The sequence below is a fragment of the Phalacrocorax carbo genome, chromosome 14, assembly GCF_963921805.1.
Source record: "Phalacrocorax carbo chromosome 14, bPhaCar2.1, whole genome shotgun sequence".
Lineage (NCBI taxonomy): Eukaryota > Metazoa > Chordata > Aves > Suliformes > Phalacrocoracidae > Phalacrocorax > Phalacrocorax carbo.
In genome coordinates this window covers 15228044-15245504 of record NC_087526.1, presented here as the reverse complement: position 1 = coordinate 15245504, position 17461 = coordinate 15228044, and the positions used below count along the sequence as shown (strand labels likewise).

At 60.2% G+C, this 17461-nt stretch overlaps 2 protein-coding genes across 2 annotated transcripts in view; both read left to right on the top strand.

Annotated features, from left to right (window-relative positions):
* Nucleotides 1-5375: 5375 nt before the first annotated feature.
* On the top strand, nucleotides 5376-9955 carry E2F1 (E2F transcription factor 1). Its single transcript, XM_064465811.1, has 7 exons — nucleotides 5376-5782; nucleotides 6318-6408; nucleotides 7006-7225; nucleotides 7690-7842; nucleotides 7999-8113; nucleotides 8211-8415; nucleotides 8660-9955. Exons 1-7 carry the CDS (start codon nucleotides 5570-5572, stop codon nucleotides 8908-8910), a joined length of 1248 nt encoding a protein of 415 aa, XP_064321881.1. The 5' UTR covers nucleotides 5376-5569; the 3' UTR covers nucleotides 8911-9955.
* A 6427-nt stretch (nucleotides 9956-16382) lies between these two features.
* Nucleotides 16383-17461, top strand: part of NECAB3 (N-terminal EF-hand calcium binding protein 3) — a 29595-nt gene continuing 28516 nt past the window's right edge. The window contains exon 1 of the mRNA XM_064465808.1: nucleotides 16383-17024. Coding sequence (XP_064321878.1) covers nucleotides 16932-17024 — 93 coding nt within the window. The 5' untranslated portion in view covers nucleotides 16383-16931. The remainder of the gene's footprint in view (nucleotides 17025-17461) is intronic.

Below are 17461 nucleotides of genomic sequence, written 5' to 3'. Positions count from 1 at the left end.
GCTCAGCACATAGAGCTGGGGGAAGGAGAAGGAAGTGGGGGATGTTTGGAGTGATGGTGTTTGTTTTCCCAACTCACCGTTACATGTGACGGAGCCCTGCTGTCCTGGGGATGGCTGAGCACCCGCCTGCTGGTGGGAGTGAATGAATTCCTCCTTTTGCTTTGCTTGCGCGTGCGGCTTTTGCTTTCCCTGTTAAACTGTCTTTATCTCAGCCCAGAATTTTTCTCACTTTTACCCTTCCAAATCTCTCCCCATCCCACCGGGGACAGTGATTGAGCAGCTGGGTGGGGCTGAGTTGCCGGCTGGGGTTAAACCATGACACATGGGCACGGGACAGACTGCCCCTTGGTGCACGCAAGTGGTTGCAGAGAGCGTGCAACTGTTCAGGGAGAAGTCAGCTAGAGGAAGCTCCGTTGGTGACTGTCCACTTGCATGCAGAGTCCTGGCTTCAGTCTGTGTGGAGGACCCTTGCCCAAATACTCCTCTTCAGGGTAGACAGCTTGTGACAGGACCATCTGCCAGAGCAGGGCACAGGTACAAGGCACTGGACTCGAGTCTGAACCTGCTTTGCTCATTAGCTAAACAAAATAAGGGTATATACAATAGTTAGACAAAATAAGGATGTACATAGACGATTTTGCTGCCTCTTCCAAGCTAAGAGCTACAGAGAGAGTATGCTGTAGAGGTAACAGCTGTGGTAGTGGAGATAAAGGAGTCCCTGTGCGAGGAGCTCCCTATGGCACGGGCAGGTAAGGGAGGTCCTGAACCCCAGCAGAAGGTGGTCCCTGTGTGAGGGGAGTGCTGAGTAGTTGTAAGACAAAACCTCCTGCTTTGTAGCTGCTGTAACACTGGAGTGTCCAGCCCCAGCCCAGGAGAAGCCAAATTAACACCTCCAAAACAATGTCAGTCCTATCTTAAAGTGTTTCTTTCCCCTCTCAAAGCATCAAACTGTACCTGAGCCCTTCTTCCATTCCAGGTGAAGCTCTGAGTGAGCTACAGGTTTTGCTCTGACACTTTACTTGCCTTTTGGGTTCGCAGTGCCAGTGACTGAGCTCTGAACCTGCTGGGAAGTGAGCTTGGACTGGCTACAGTTACTAAGCCTAGGTAAAAGTTAACGCATAGAAGGCACCATCAAGGGGCTTATTCCCAGACGTGCTCCTTGATGATACCCAGGCCATTTGCGCAACGTACTGCTGTGCAAGGAGAGGTGCTTCAGCCTCTCCGTTCCTCTGCAGGCCTGGAGCGAAGGAAGTTGAAGAGCCTTGTCGAATGGAGCGGCTTTTAGCGACTGGCGTGGGAAGCAGGTGTTTGTACTGCTCTGTGTTACGGAGGCTAGAACAAGATTGCCCTGTCTGGGTGTGAAGACCAGAGTGGGGGGTGAGCAGGCTCTGTGCCCCTATTGCTTCTACTGAAAGGCTCTACGGATAGATGCGAGCTTTAATAACAGATGCCATTATACGAGAGAAGGAAATAATTGTGCTGAATCTGTTGTGCCCAGCATCCAAGGGAGTAGCTGACCTGATGGCTTGGAGGAAGGACAGCTGGCGTAGTCTTCTGTAATAAGATGCAAGGGAACAGACAATTTCTAGCTTTTGGGACCAGGATCTGAGAGGAGACACCTCAACCAGTGATGGTTTCCTTCTGCCGCAAGCAAGCTTTAGTTATTCTATTTATTTGTGCTACCAGAAAATCGCTTCAGTTCCTGTAGAAAGAAGGTGAGGGCTAAGGTGATGGAGGTGGAGGGCAGTAAGGTTGGATAGCAGGACTATGGGGTCTCTGGGCTTTCCCCAGCTGCCAGTTCCCTCCACTGGTCCTCTTGCAGCGAGAGCGTGCCACGCTGCTGGCTTGCCATCATCTGAACTGGGAACAGGAACATTGGCAGGAGACCCCAGGGGAAGTGGCGCTTCCCTTCATGCGTCGCAGCCGTTCCAGTGCAACAGCTCGCAGAGTCCGTATGGGAACTGCTGAGAGCCGTTCATCCACGTCATGGATGACAAGGACAGTAAATGTGCTTCTGGGACACCTACATGCTGAGATTAACTGAGCAGAGGGAGGCAGGTTTGCATCCTGCCAGCTCTCCCGCCTGCTCCTGCTGCCAGGAGATGATTTTGCAGCGTAGATAGCAGCTCTGGCTCCGTATGCAGCCCCGGTCTGCGCTTTTCCTGCAGGGACCAGCAGACACCCCTCGGCCTGAGTCTGTCCCGATGTGCACGGCAGCCAAAACCCACCCAAAGCTGGTGACTGCTGCAGGGTAAATCCAGCTGGGGTACAAAGCGCATGAATAGCCTTCCTGATCCTCTCCGTGACCAAGAGGGGCTGTGGAGACAGAACTTTATCTTTGTGCAACACCTGCCAGACAGTTAATCTTGGGAGCATGTCTCCACTCCTTAGCAGGGCTGGTGAGGCCAGGAGGAGGCTGCAGCTGTGCAGGAGACAGGATTCATCTGCTTTCCCACATATACACACAAGAAAAGCTCGTCTTTTCTTCTCCCACCCGCATTTGCCTTTCATTTGTGTTCACAACCTCCCTTTTTGAGCACCACCAGCACTAAAAGCGTTAGAGAAGTTGCAGCGCAGCCAGGCAATGTGGTGGCTGGGGGGAGAGGGGGGCAGAGCGTAGCCTGCTCCCCCCGAATAAGCTCCCACATGAATTGCAGGGTGGGGGAACCCTAGCCTTTGTGAGCCGAGTGGGAGCAGCTGGTGCAGCAGCTGTGTCCCAAACCCTGCATCACCCCAGGAAGTGCCTGGCCGAGGCTCCCTGGGGACGGGGAGAGCACCGCCAGCCATTCGCTCCCGCCCAGCTGTTGGGTTGCCTTTCTCCCCCTTCCCCACATGGAAGAAACATTAACTGTGTGCAAACATCTGGTCTAACTGTTGCTTATGCTTCACAGTAATGATGATATTGCAGTGCAAGGGCTCCGGAGAGCGGGCCCTTGAACATTAGAAGGGCTAAGAGTTAATTAACTGTATTCCTTTCCTTTAAGCAAGGCAGCATTTCTATTTGCTCCTTGGTGATGAAGAAATAAGGCACAGAGAGGTGATGTGATTGGTCACGGACATGCAATATGTTACTCGCCTATTTAAGGGTGTAGGGATCTGGGGAAATCACAGTGCTGCTCCACATTGGCTGTCCTGCAGGGGAATTGCAGCCACTGCCAAAGTATCCAGCATGAAATCCTTTAAAGCCTGAAACCTGTTAGGCCAGAGCAGGGGCACTGCATGTCAGGATCTGCTCCGCAGCAGAGGAGTTAACTCATCGCTGTGAATGCCTCCTGCATCCCACGCCCTGGCAGGAAAAAACGCCCTGTCTCCCACGTCCCAGGCAGGTTGGGGTTGGCAGTGGGGCCAGGGTGGGAGACAGTGCCAGCCCACAGCCCTGCCCAGTGGCAGCAAGGGGTCAGGGGCCACTGTGCTCCACCCTGGGACATGTGGCGCAGCTCGTGGGTGACACAGAGGGGTTAAACCCTGGGCTCAGCTCAGAGGGGCTTTGGTGCCTGGCTGAGTCCCTTGCTCCACACTTTGCCCATGAGCTTCGGCATCTTTGGGCCCTGGGAAAGGCCTAGTCTTTAAGCGCGGGGTTTTTTAATTAGAAGGGTGTATATATTTTTTTCCTTTTTAATTTTGCCTTCTCATGCAGCAGGAGGGTTATCAGCATCCTGCATGTGGGAGACGCTGACGGTGGGAGCCGCCTGTGCTGTGTCTCGTGGGTTGACTATTATCTCTCTCGGCATGGCGGGGCCACTCCTGGCTCCAGCTGCTGTCCCGTCTGCCCCTGCCCGCAGGGTCCTGCCGCCGGAGATAGCTGCCAGCACGGTCAAGTGCAGAATTTGCTTCCAGCAGAGCTTTTTCTCTGTGCTGCCCTGCAAGGGGTTATCAACTAGTGCTGAAGAAGCTGCCGAGGTCCACAGCTGTTCAGTGTTTGTTTGGAAACCCAAAATGCAGTGAATCATCTGGCAAAGGGACAGAGCAGATTGCAGCATCCCAATCTTTCTGCGTGAGCTGGACCCCTCGAGCAGTATCAGAGCCCAAAGCCCCAAAACTTGCCCGACAGCCTCATCCACAGTCTTGGGGCAGCTTTGTCAACGAGGGAGATGGGACAACACTGAACTCATCCCTTTGTCCCTCCATCAGTTCTACAGACATGGTACAAGAGTCCCCACGTCCCCCAGGGAACAATGCCCTGCAGCACAGGGGACCTTCTGCTCGGAGGCTGCCCCCCAGCATGGCTGAGCCCCCCATGACACCCGCCAGCTCCTGACAAGCAGGGCATGGCTGTGGGGCTGCCATTGCATTGCCGGGGGATGCCACCAGCTGGGGCTACCATCACCCCTCGGGGCAGGGGCATGCCTGGGGCACCTGGTAGAGCCCAAACCCACCCTTTTCACCAGTGCTTTGGCTGGGTGCCACAGAATCACAGAACGGTAGGGGTTGGAAGGGTCCTCTGGAGATCATCTCATCCAACCCCCTGCTGGAGCAGGCACCCCCAGAGCAGGGGCACAGGGCCGCGTCCAGGCGGGGGGTGAATGTCTCCAGGGAAGGGACCCCACAGCCTCTCTGGGCAGCCTGTGCCCCTGCTCTGGCACCCGCACAGGGAAGGGGTTTGTCCTCATGTTCAGGTGGAGCTTCCCGTGTTCCAGCTTGTGCCCGTTGCCCCTTGGCCTGGCGTTGGGCACCACTGAAAAGAGCCCGGCCCATCCTCCTGACACCCACCCTTTAGATATTTATAAACATCGATGGGATCCCCCCTCAGCCTTCTCTTCTCCAGGCTGAACAGACCCTGCTCTCTCAGCCTTTCCTCATAAGGCAGATGCTCCCGTCCCCTGATCATCTTTGTGCCCACGGGTGTGCAGAGTCCGCGGGGGGGGATGTGAACTTTGCTCGTGGGTGTGTGCCAGCCGCCTCCACCTCCTCCTCCCCCGCCCCCGCCACCCGGCGAGCAGCTGCGCCCGCAGCCGGAAGCCCGTCACCCCGCCGGCGGGCCCGGGGCACACAGAGCCCTCCGTGTGCGCCGCTGCGGCGCGGCCAGCTCTTCCCGGGCCTTAAAACAAAACAACAACCCACGGGTGGGCGAAGGACGGCCCGGGCGGCTCCGAGCCGGGAGGCTCCGGGGCGGGAACCCCGGGGCGGCCCCGCCCCGCTCCGCGCCCACGCGGCGCCCCCGCCGCCTCCCCGAGCCGCCCCCCCCCGATTGGCCCTTACCTCGGCGCGGCGCCGCCGATTGGCCGCCTGTCAGCGCGTCGGGCGCAGCCGTCTCCGACCAATAGGCGAGCGGCACCGCCCGTCCCTTCGTCGTCGGTGACCAATGGGCGAGCGCCGAGGCGCCCCCGCCGAGGCGCCCGGCGGCGGGCGCAGCCAATGGGCGAGCGGCGGGGAGGCTCGCGCCGCTTTCGCGGCAAAAAGGATTTGGCGCGCAAAGGCGCGCGCGGGGCCGGCGCGCCGAACAATACGGCGGCGGGCGCGGAGCCGAGCGGAGCGGAGCGGCCCCGCGCCCGGCATGGGCCGCGCCCCTGCCCGCGCCCTGCCCGCCGCGCCGCCCGCCGCCCCGGCGGCCCTGCGAGCCATGTGAGCCATGGCGGCGGCGGCGGGCGGTGCGGCGGGGCTGGCGGCGCTGCTGGGCAGCGCCTCCCCGCATCTCCTCATCGTCTCCGCCGCCGAGGAGCCCGCGGGAGGAGGAGGCGGCGGCGGCGCAGGACACCCCGACGGCGACCTCCTGCTCTTTGCCACGCCGCAGCCCGCCCGACCCGGCGCTGCGCCCAGACGGCCCGCGCTGGGCCGCCCGCCGGTAACCCCCGGGACCGGGAGCGGGGCGGGGAGGGAGGGGGGCGGCGCGGGGGCGGGGGCTGCGGGGCCCGGGACCCTCCGGCCTCCGCTGCGGCCGTGCTGTGCACCGGGCCGCCTCCAGCCGGGCTGGGCTGTGCCACGCCGCGCTGCGCTGCTCCCTGCTCTGCACCGGGCCGTGCCGGGCCGTACCGTGCCACGCAGCACACCTGCCGAGCGCGGCCCGTCCCCAGCTGCCGCTCCGGAAGCCGCACGCCCGGGCGCTGGACCGTGCGTTGCCTCCCCTTCCTGCGGCCCACGCCTGCTTTGGGGGGCTCCCCATAGCGTGGTAGGGCCCCCTTGTCTCCGCTGGCGTGTGTTCGGCGGCCGGGGAGCTGCCCCTCTCGCCCCGTTCCTGCCGGGAGCGGGGGTTGCGCACCCCGCAGCGCTCTGCCCCTGGGGGGATCCGTCGGTGGCGCCCTCGCAACTGCCCCCCGTCGCCAGCGCTGTGGGGGCAGCGGGGCCGTGGCCGTCCCTCTGAGGAGCCCCGTCCCTTCCAGGTGAAGAGAAAGCTGAATTTAGAGACGGATCACCAGTACATAGCAGAGAGCCTGCCGGTGGGCCGGGGCAAGGCCAGGAACCCCGCTAAAGGTACCAGCCCTTCTCTCCCCGAGCTAGCTCAGCCTGGAGCAGGGGCGTCAGCTGCCCCACTCACCTGCCCGCAGCCTGGGCTGCACCTCTGGGCTTGTCCCTGGCACCTTCTCCCAATCGCTTTGGTTTGGGGAGGCTGTTCCTGGAGCTGGGCTGTTTCTGGCCATTCTCTCTCCAGCCCTTGCTGCTCTCCCCTGGGCTGGTGGCACAGTTGTCCTGCCCATCTGCTGGGCACCACACTGCCTCCATCCCTCCCTGCAGGATGGAGCTGTAGCTGCTGGCACAGTGTCGGTGCAGCATCCCAGGTAGACTCACCTGGAACTTCCCTCATCTCCCCCTGAGCCCTGCCTGGCACCTCAGTGTCGCAGCCAAGCAGGGGTGTCATTGCTCACACCAGGCCCTGCAGCATCCTTCCCAGGGAGGACGTGGGGAGTGCACTCCATTGCCCTGAGAAAGCAGATGGGTTTTGGGTGCCAGTCTTGGTCCCTGATCCACGAGCCACCTGTGAGCATGGGCAGGGGGGTGTTTTGGGACCTCTTGGCTCCAGCACTGTGTTTCCCTTGTGGCTAAATTATGGTTGTCCTTGTCGGCTTGCAGGGGCAAAGTCTCCTGGGGAAAAGTCCCGCTATGAAACCTCGCTGAACCTCACCACCAAGCGCTTCCTGGAGCTGCTGAGCCAGTCGCCTGATGGCGTGGTGGACCTCAACTGGGCAGCTGAGGTCCTGAAGGTACAGAAGAGGCGCATCTACGATATCACCAATGTCCTGGAGGGCATCCAACTCATCACCAAGAAGTCCAAGAACAACATCCAGTGGCTGTATGTCCCTGGGCCAGGCTTGTGGGGCTGTGGCTGACTGTCCCTGGGGATGGGGGAGCTGCCTGGGCCAGGCTCAGGGTGGAGCAGGGTCTTGCTGGGACGGAGAAGCTCTGAGCAGTGTCACCAGAGCATCTGCTCAGGTGTCGAGTGGTGGGTCCCCCTTCCTGTGGGCCATGGCCTCAGGCAAAGGCTGTGCTTGAGCATGGGTGGCTCCCAGGCAATGGTATTGCTCTGTTGGCTGCAAGTTCTCCTTGGGCTCCCCGAGCCAGCCTGGGAAGCCAGGAGCTGCATCCAGTCTCTGGGAGGGGACCCCAGGAGTGTGCCCTGGGAAATCCCTGCAAGGCGCGCTGGGTGTGAGGTGGGATTTAACCTGGCCTAGGTGGGGGACAGTGCGTGGGATCTGTGCATGGTGTAGGGCAGAGGAAGCCTTGGGTTTGGCTCCTGATGGCTATGGTGCTCCCCAGGGGCAGCCAGGCCACCGTGGGGGCCCCCGGCCGGCACCGACTGCTGGAGAAGGAGCTGCGGGAGCTGCAGGCGGCCGAGCGGCAGCTGGACGACCTCATCCAGACATGCACGGTGCAGCTGCGCCTGCTCACTGAGGACCCTGCCAACCAGCAATATCCTTTTATGCTGGGCCAGGGTGGGGCTGGCTGGGGTGGGGGGAAGTGGTCAAGCCCCACAGCAAGCCCAGCTGCATTGCAGGCAGGGTGTTTCACTGCCCGCCCCTCTGCCACATGAAAGCATCCCTATGTCTGCTCCTTGACCTGTCACACTGCAGCCTATGTGACCTGCCAGGATCTCCGTAGCATTGTCGACCCCTCAGAGCAAATGGTGATGGTTATCAAAGCCCCGCCAGAGACTCAGCTGCAGGTCTCAGACCCAGCGGAGGTGAGCTGAGGCTGCCCTCTTCTCCTAGTGTCTGCCCAGCCCAGGCTCCCCGGACACCCTTGCACCTCCTGGTCTCACTCCTCTCCCTTTTTTCTAGGCTTTCCAGGTCTCTGTACGAAGCACTCAGGGCCCCATCGATGTCTTCCTCTGCCCCGAGGACAGCTCAGGGGTCTGTAGCCCTGTCAAGAGCCCCTTCAAAGCCCCTGCAGAGGAGTCGTCCCCAAGCCATTCGCAGCCTAGAGCCTCCCCGCTCCTGCATCCCGCCCAGGATGTGAACATGCCACTGCTGCCTGGAGAGCAAGGTGGGCAGCCGGGGCTGGGGACAGGGGCTGGCGTGATGGCACAGTGGCTCTGGGTGGCGGTTCTTGCTGTGTTTGCAGCTGGGAGCCCCTCTGCTGTTGGCATAAGTGAGGAGCTGGGGTGATGCTCAGGCACCTCAGCAAGGCAAGGAGGGGGGAAGGCAGGTTCTCCTGGATAGCCAAAACCTGCTTTTTGGGGTTTTTTAGCAAGTATTGTGGGATTTATGGCTGCTTCCCATCCCTGCAGAGACACTGCTGCCAGGGACGAGCGTGCTGCCCAGCAAGTGCCCGGCAGAGGAGGTGAGCCTCTCACCGCTGGCCTCCATGGATGCCCTCCTGGAGCAGAGCAGGGAGGATTTTTCAGGTTTCTTGGCGGATGAGTTCATCAACCTGTCGCCACCGCAGGCGCAGGACTATCACTTTGGCCTGGAGGAGGGTGAGGGCATCAGCGAGCTCTTTGACTGTGACTTTGGGGACTTCACACCCTTGGACTTCTGAGGCTCTGCCTGGATCTTTGCAGGGGAACTGCCAGACGGGTGCAGGGGGGCACCCCGGGGCTCCTGCCCTTGGAGGCAGGGTGGGCAGGGCAGGCAGCCCCTCCAGCTGCAGCGGCCACAGCTCCTCTCCCTGTCTGTTTTTGCAATATTTTCTTCTTACTCCTCCAGCCCCACCCAACTGAGTGGGGGCCGGCAGTGTCCCTGGCTCCAGCCCCACGAGGGGGATGCCAGGGTGGGGGTCCCATCTTGGGGGATCTCCTGCAGGGCCCTGGTCATGGGGGGGCTGCCCAGGGCAGAGCCACTGCCCCCCTCCCCAGGTGCCTGTTACAGAGCTTTAAGCAGTCCTGTGTATAGATTTGATTAATTTATTATTGTCCCCTGGGGACAGTGTTTAATTTCCCAGGGGGGGTTGGGGGGAAGCCATGCAGCAGAGTGGGGGTGCCGAGAGGTTTCGTCACGCTGGGAAGGGGGCAGCAGAGACACAGGGGGTGCTGGGTTGGAGCTGTTCCCCACCCTGTGTGGGGAGCTGCCACAGCCCAGCTGAGTGTGGGGTATTTATTTATTATTTATGGCGTGTGGGAGCTCTCCTGGGACACGGGGGGGTAGGAGGGAGCGGGGGGACATGGAGTGTCCTGCTGGGGATTCACCAGCACGGCCCGGCTTTGCTCGTGGCCAAAACGGGGCTTCTGGCAAGGCCACCACGGTGGCCGGTGGCTGCAGGAGGGGGGACAAGGCTGGATGGCGCTGCAGCCCTGGGATCGTGTGCGTGTCCCCTTGGGGGGGACACAGGGGTGTCCCGGTGGGGGGTGCATCTCTGCGGGTGAGGACCCAATGCCGTCTCCAAGCCTTTCTTCCCCTCCCCACACAGCTGTTCAGCCTTTCTTCTCTGTCTCTGTCCCACTGGGCTGGGAGAGGCAGAAGGGAGGAGAGGGGGGTCCTGGGGCTCCCCTGCGGCTGGCCTGGAGACGCACTTTTACTTTTACTGCCTTTTAACAAGCTTGTGTTCCTCTGAGCTTCATGTTTAATAAAGGTTTCTACTGACTGTCCTTCAGTGCAGGGTTGTGCTCGGGTGACTGGGGGCATTAGGGGTGGTGGGGACCCCAACCTGAGAAGCCAAGGGGTTTGGGGTTATTCTGTGGGGTTTTTTTTTCCTGTTTTGACCTGGAACTGCATGAGCAGGTATGTTACTGCCTGGGGTTGCAGGAAGTGCTTCGGCTCTCGTGGTTTTCCACCCTGCAACTCCATGCACTCCCATGTATGGGATGGGAGCTGGGGCTGATCCTGGCACCCTCTGCTCCTCCGAAGTGGCTGTGCTCCAGGGGGATGGAGTAATGGGTCTGAATGGGGAATGCTTCTCCCTTCAGCAGCCCTGTCCCCACTCGGCTCCTCCCGTCTTCACCCTGGCTTTGGGGCAGTGTTTGCACGGGGGTGCCTGTGCCTGCCCTCCTTCACGGGAAGGAGGAACACAGCGTGGGGCTGGTGTGAAGGCAGCCCATGCATCCACCACACCACCAGGCTCTCTGTGCCTTCCCAGCTCCCCTGTTTGCCCCAGCACCTCTTGGTCCTGCCTGAAGGCAGCTGTTGGCACCAGCAGCAGCCCTGACCCTGCATGCCACAGCCGCCCCTGTGGCACGTCCCCTGCCCAGGGAGTGATGCTTGGAGACTCCAGGAACCCCCTGGCAGGCTGGAGTGGGCCCAGGGGGACCATGGCCCCCACCTCAGTTGCAGGCAGGGATGCGACACTCTCCATGTTCATGCGCTCGCCCCCCTCCTCTTTCTGCCTGGCTGTTTCTCCTTTAAACAAGCTGATAAATATTTCACCCTGGACTGTGTTGCATAAGCTCACCCTTTTCCTGCGCTGGCTTTTGGCAGGGAATGGGAGCCTGGGTTTGGGCTGGGCTGCTGGCAGGTGCTGGGGTGGCATGGCATGGCATGCCTGTCACTGCTGCCTGGCCTCCCTCCCCTCCCTGTGCTCCATCCTGCACCTGGGCGCAGCCCCCAGCTCCTGCTGCCCCAGGATTGTTCTCACTGCAGGGCACACGTGGATGACGATGTGCTGGTGTAGGGTGGCAAACCCCACGGCGCAGCCCCATCCGTGCGCCAGCTCTGGGCACCTTCCTGCTCCCAGCCCTCCACCCTGCAGCCCCCTGGGACTGGCCGGGGCTCGCAGTGGGGCCAGCCAGGGCCCTGGCAAGGAGGGGAGCGTGCTGTGCCATCCCAAAACCCAGCGGCCAGAAGGGCAATGGCACACACAGCCTTTCTGTCCCCTGTGCTTGAGTGGGATGAGCCAGTGGCTTGCTGTCATCCTGTTGCCCCATCAAATGGGGCTTTTTCAGGCAATTAAACTGAAAGACTACTCCTGCTGCTCCAGTCTGGGGGGGTCCTGCCCCACAGAGCCAGGGGCAGGAGGATGGGGAGCTCAGGGTGGGTGGGCATGGCCCCCTGTTCCCTGCCTGCTGCATCCTTCTTTACAAGGTCGATGTTTATCACCCGAGGTGACAGAGGTGCTGAAGCTTTGATGATTTACTGCAGGGCACCCAGCCCAGCATTATGTCAACACATCTTCCTCCCTGCGCTTAGCAAGATCCGGCCCTCCTTCTCCTCCCTGCCTTTCAGTTTCGCTTTCATGGAGGGCGGCGATCTGCGGTGCTGCCCAAAGGGGCGAGATGCAGGTGGGAGGAAAGCGGGGGGCAAGTGGCTCTTGGCTTTCACGGGAGCCAGCAGGCACAGGGAGAGGGCAGAGGACTCGTGCCAATATCCTGAACTCTTCAGGGCTGTTCCTGCAAGCGAGCTAACCCCTGGGAGCAGCACAGCTTTTCCCTTTCCCCTGAGCGAACCTCTCTGCCGGCACTCACCATCACAGTCCCCTAATAGGAACCGTCATGGGATGATGGGCCCTTGGGGCTCCCGGTCCCCAGGAAAGCAGGCGGCGACAGGCCCACAGCCCCCGCTGCAGCAGTGCAGCCCATCTCATGGGGGACACGTTGGCGGCTCCACGCGAGCCAGAGCACTGTAAAAATAACCGCTCTGCCTCCTGGGGATGATTCATGATGCAGCTGAAGGGCTTCCCTCCTGCTATTTCAAACAGTTGGAGAAAGAGCTGATGGTAGCTCGTGTGGGGGTTCTCGTTCCTCTAGAGCACATGGCGGCTTTGGGAAGCGGCCCCGGGCACTGCCTGGTTTTATGAGCTGTCTGCACCAGAGATGCTTTTCTTTGTCAGGCAAAGCAGACACAGTGTGGGAGACGGGCACCCTGAACGTGTCCCATGGGTCCTTGGCTCCTGTTTGCTCCTATCTCACACCCCCTGGCAGTAACCCTCTAGGAACCTGTCATGGTCTTAGCTGGGACAGAGTTAATTTTCTTCCCTGCAGCTGGCACGGTGCTGTGCCTTGGACCTAGTATGAAAACAATGCTGATAACGCACAGAGGTTTTGGTTGTTGCTGGGCAGTGCTTGTACTAGTCAGGGACTTTTCCAGCTTCCCAGGCTCTGCCGGGGGCACAAGCAGCCGGGAGGGGAGGGGGCACAGCTGAGAGAGGGGATTCACACTGGCCAGAGGGATATTCCAGATCACGTAACGTCATGCCCAGTGTGTTACCTGGGAGGGGCTGGCGGGGGGAGGGAGGCAGCAATCGCGGCTCGGGGAGTGGCAGCATCGGTCGGCGGGTGGTGAGTGGTTGTATCGTTTGTGTTTTGGGTTTTTTCCCTTTTTCCCTTTTCCTTTTTATTATATCATTATTATTATTATCATAATAATAACAATTATTATAATAATTATTTTATTTTAATTATTAAACTGTTCTTATCTCAGCCGACTAGTTTTTTTTCTTTTGATTTTGCTCTTCCGATTCTCTCCCCCGTCCCACACGGGTGGGGGCTGCGCGGTCTTTAGCGGCCGACTGGGGCTGAACCACAACAGTCCATTTTTGGCACCCAACGTGGGGCCCGAAGGGTTGAGATAATAACAGTTGCTGGTCACAGCATAGACTCTGTTCTCAATATTAGTTTATCCGATCTGTACTGTGCTCTCGTATTTGCTGTGTCTGTTAAAGATTGGTGTTGTTTTTTGTGGTCTGCTGTGCTCTGCAGGGATTAGGGATGTTTTGCCTGGGACAGTTGTTTTTAAAACATTGGCCTTGAGTTTTATTTGGTATTTGAAGTTTATATTGAAGCCGTTACTGTAGGTCGGGTACCACCTCATGGATACAATTAGCAATTATACCTCCTCCTCCGGGAGGTTTTTTATGGAGGAAATACAGAACGGCACCTTAGCTACCTTCTTCTGTAATGCCTCCTCTTTCATTACAACAACTTTTCAGTATCTTAAACATCCTTGGGCAGTTAAGATATATCTGTTGATATTGCTTTGGCAGATCATTTCGTCTCTAAGGTTAATAAGCAATTTAAGAATATCACCCAGAGATCTGCCCCAAGGCTCGATGGCTATGGGCGGCAGGGTATGTGGGATAGCGTGGGCAAATACCTAAGATGGTGGGTACTCCCAGTCTCTTGGGACTTCACTCCTGAACAGGCGCAGAATCCTGAAAAATTAGTAGAATATTTGGAGGAAGTATGCTGTCACCCTGGCAATCCCAGAGAGATACAAATCACTGCCATGTGCTGGGGCCTGGCCATGAAAATGGGCTGTTGTGGTTCAGCCCCAGTCAGCAACTAAACGGCGCGCAGCCGCTTGCTTACTGCCCCCACCCTTGTGGGTTGTGATTATGATAATAATAGCAATAATGATAATATAATATGAAGGAAAAGGGAAAAAACCCAAAACACAAACGATACAACCACTCACCACCCACCGACCAACGCTGCCGGTCCCCAAGCCGCGATTGCTGCCTCCCTCCCCCCGCCAGCCCCTCCCAGGTAACACACTGGGCATGACGTTACATGATATGGAATATCCCTTTGGCCAGTGTAAATCCCCTCTCTCAACTGTGCCCCCTCCCCTCCCGGCTGCTTGTGCCCCCGGCAGAGCCTGGGAAGCTGGAAAAGTCCCTGACTAGTACAAGCACTGCCCAGCAACAACCAAAACCTCTGTGCGTTATCAGCATTGTTTTCATACTAGGTCCAAGGCACAGCACCGTGCCAGCTGCAGGGAAGAAAATTAACTCTGTCCCAGCTAAAACCATGACAGGACCGTACCTGCCCAGCTCTGGGGGTGCCCAGTGCCGTCGGGCTACAGTGGCAGCTCCACTGGCACGAGCAAACGCTGCAGCGGGCGGGAGGGCAGCTGCAGGCTGAGCTGTGCTGGATGCGGATGTGGTGCTGAGCCCAGGCCGTCGTGGGTCCTGTCCCCGTGCTGCAAGGGTTGGACTTGGAGGAGTCAGGAGAGCCTGACAGTGGGATGAGCCCTGGGACCGGCTGGCAGTGTCTGGGGTTAGCATTAGATGCTGACACAGCATAAAGTTTGCCAGAATTTATACTTTCAATCTAATCCCCCTTGGAGGGTCCGGGCAGGTTTTGGGGTCTCTATAGGCCCCTGTGGTACCTCTGGCCTGGGCTGCCGTGCCGTGCCCTGCCAGTGCTGCCTGCTGCCTGTCTTGTTTCTGCATCTCACCCATGCGTCAATATTTCCAATTCTGAAGGCCACTCGTGCAGCATCATTTATTCACGAGAAGCAGGTAAGTGGGTGCTTCATTTGATTCCGGCGCGGTTGTGGTCCTGTGACCCCCAACCTCGGGAGTAGAGCACAGCCCTGGCATCACCCCACAGCCGGGGCCGAGACCACATCCCCCTTCCCTGCTGGTGCCTCTTGGACCACGCTTTGGAAGCACCCATGGAAGGAACTGGGGCATCCACTGCCTTCTGCCACTGGCAGAAGTTTTGCCCTGGACTTCGCCCTCACTTTCCAGCTGCTCCTTCCCACGCTGAAACTCATGCTGACCCCAAGGCATCCTGGTAGGGACCGAGCATGGATTTTAGCAACGTGGGAGTGTGGAAAGGCCCCCCCGCGGCTTTGCTTTCTCCACAGCAGAGCCCCGCCATCACTCAAACCACTTCCCTCCCTGGCAAGGTGATCTCTCCCCGCTGCTGAAGGGCCTCCCCTCCCTGTTTCTCTAGTTCCTGTCTCCATTTTAGTTTGGTTTGATGATGGCCATGTTTGACAGCTCCAGCTCCTGGACCTCTTTCTGCCTCCCCAGGGGCAGGGGACAGCCCTGTGCCACGTGGGCTGGGCGCACATGCTTCCCGGAGCCCTTGGGTACCCCCACCACGTGCCAGGTGCACTTTTCCGCCTCTTTTCCCTTGCACACACCCGGAGCAGCCAGGAGATGGTAAAAATAAATGTGATGTATCCTTGCAACTGCTCTGGGCTCAGCTTGCAGCCGGTTGTCCCCGGAGGAGGAGGAGAGGCAAGCGAACTACACGTGCTGTGGCTTGGTCACGTTGGGCTAGGGAAATGTCTTGGTTTTGAGAGCTGGGTTAAGAGAAGCTGAGCTCAGCAAAACAGGCTGGCCTCGAAATGTCCATGTGAAGGGAGAGGCGGTGCAGATGGAGGCAAGCCTGGCTGGGATTTTGCATCCAGGCGAAGTGATTGCACGCCCCTTTTTCTAAGAAAGATCCTGGGACACTCCGCGAGGGATGGGAAAAAGCCCACCACCCCAAGAAGTTACCACACCTCATGTACCCCAGGAGCGGTGTGAAGCTCTGCCCAGGCATGGCTTTATCTAGTTTAGTTATCTGATTACCTGTTTCCTGTTTGTGGAAACCTTTGAGGACAGGCTGGGGTATGGACATGGATGGTCATATTCCTCTCCGCTTGGACAGACCTCCGGGTGTCTGTGCCGGGCAGGGGTGGAGGCAACTCCTGCCTCCTCCTCCTCCCCCTCCCCAGCCAGCCTGTCCCCCACTTCTGCAGCCGTTGCTTGGGGCGGGAAAGGGGTTTTACATCTGCTCGAGGTACTGGGGACTCAGCGCCATCAGTATGGCCCCGGCATGCCAGACCGGGGGGGAGCAGCACTCAGCAAAGGCTGCCCGGCACCACGGGCACGGAGGGGCTGGCACCTCTGGAAAGTCATTTGAAACCACTCTCGCTGGCAGGGGGACCCATGCTAGGGCCAGCTGCAACCACAGTGGGGCTACCCGTGGCCAAACTAGGGCCACCCCAGCGCCAACTGGGGCAACCAGGGGTACCCTGGGGTCAACAGTGACCACATTGGGACTACCTGTGGCCAAACAGGGACCAACTGGGGCAACCAGGGGTAGTCAAACCACAGCATGACCACCCGAGGCCGTACCGAGACCCCCGTGGGCTGCATTGGAGCCAACTGGGAGCACAGTGGGGTGCACTGGATCCAGCCGGGACCCGCCCGGGCCAGCCCCACAGCAACCAGGCACGGGGAACGAGCGGCTACCCCCGCCCCGCCGCCCCTCACCGCCCCGCCCCGCCCCGCCCCCTCCGCCAACGACAGGCACGGCCCTGGGTGCCAATCACCGGCCGCGGCCAAACGGATGGCTGAGGGGGTGGGCCTTCAGCCCAGGCAAAGTTGCCTGGCGGCTGCGGAGCCGCCCGCGTAAGTCGGTCTCCGCGTCGCGAGCCCTACGGCAGCGTACCGCGGGGCATCGCACCCTACGGTACCGCACCGCACCGCGCCGCGCCCTACGGCGGCGTACCGCGGGGCATCGCACCCTACGGTACCGCACCGCGCCGCGCCCTACGGCGGCGTACCGCGGGGCATCGCACCCTACGGTACCGCACCGCGCCGCGCCCTACGGCGGCGTACCGCGGGGCATCGCACCCTACGGTACCGCACCGCACCCTACGGCGGCGTACCGCGGGGCATCGCACCCTACGGTACCGCACCGCGCCCTACGGCGGCGTACCGCGGGGCATCGCACCCTACGGTACCGCACCGCACCCTACGGCGGCGTACCGCGGGGCATCGCACCTTACGGAACCGCACCGAGCCCTGCGGTACCGCTCTCTCCGGCGCGGTACCGCGCTCTCCGGCGCTGCACGGCTCCCTCCGGCACCGCTCCCACCGGCACCGCAGCGCCCGCGCCCGGCGGGGCCATGATGGCGTGCGCCGAGCTCCTGGCCGTGTGCCTGCTGTCAGCCGACCGCGGCCCCGCGCCCCGCCGCCAGCCGCTCCCCATCTTCCACGACGTGAGTACCCGCAGCGAGCACCCGGCCCACCCCCGGGGCCGGCGGGGGCCGGGCGGTGGGTGCCCCCTCGTAGGGGGCCGCCGCGGGGCTGCACATGCAGGCGTCGGGGTGAGGCCCTTTCCCGCCAGCCCCGAGTGAGGAACCAAGCCTGAGGGAGAAGCGAGCGGGCGTAGCTGCTGCTCTAGGCCTGAAGCGGTGAATCAAGGTGTGGGTCGTGATGTTTTAAATAATACTCAGTGATGTGCCCTTTTTCTGAATTACGGGCCTCTGAGTGGCTAGAAATAGCCCACTCCTCATCAGGAGCTGGCTGTCGTGACTGCTGGAGCGGGAGCTGTGTGAGCCTGGCAGGAGAGCTGCAGAAGGTACTGTGTAGCTGTTAAAAGCCGTGGGATCCCACAGGCAGAGCGTGTCTGTTGCAGCCCCTGTCCCTGCCTGCT

Coding starts and splice junctions, on each gene's coding strand:
- E2F1 (XM_064465811.1), top strand. CDS start 5,570: ATGGCGGCGGCGGCGGGCGGTGCGGCGGGGCTGGCGGCGCTGCTGGGC. Junction 6,409..7,005: donor GGCCAGGAACCCCGCTAAAG/GTACCAGCCCTT, acceptor GTCGGCTTGCAG/GGGCAAAGTCTCCTGGGGAA. Junction 8,114..8,210: donor AGGTCTCAGACCCAGCGGAG/GTGAGCTGAGGC, acceptor CCTTTTTTCTAG/GCTTTCCAGGTCTCTGTACG.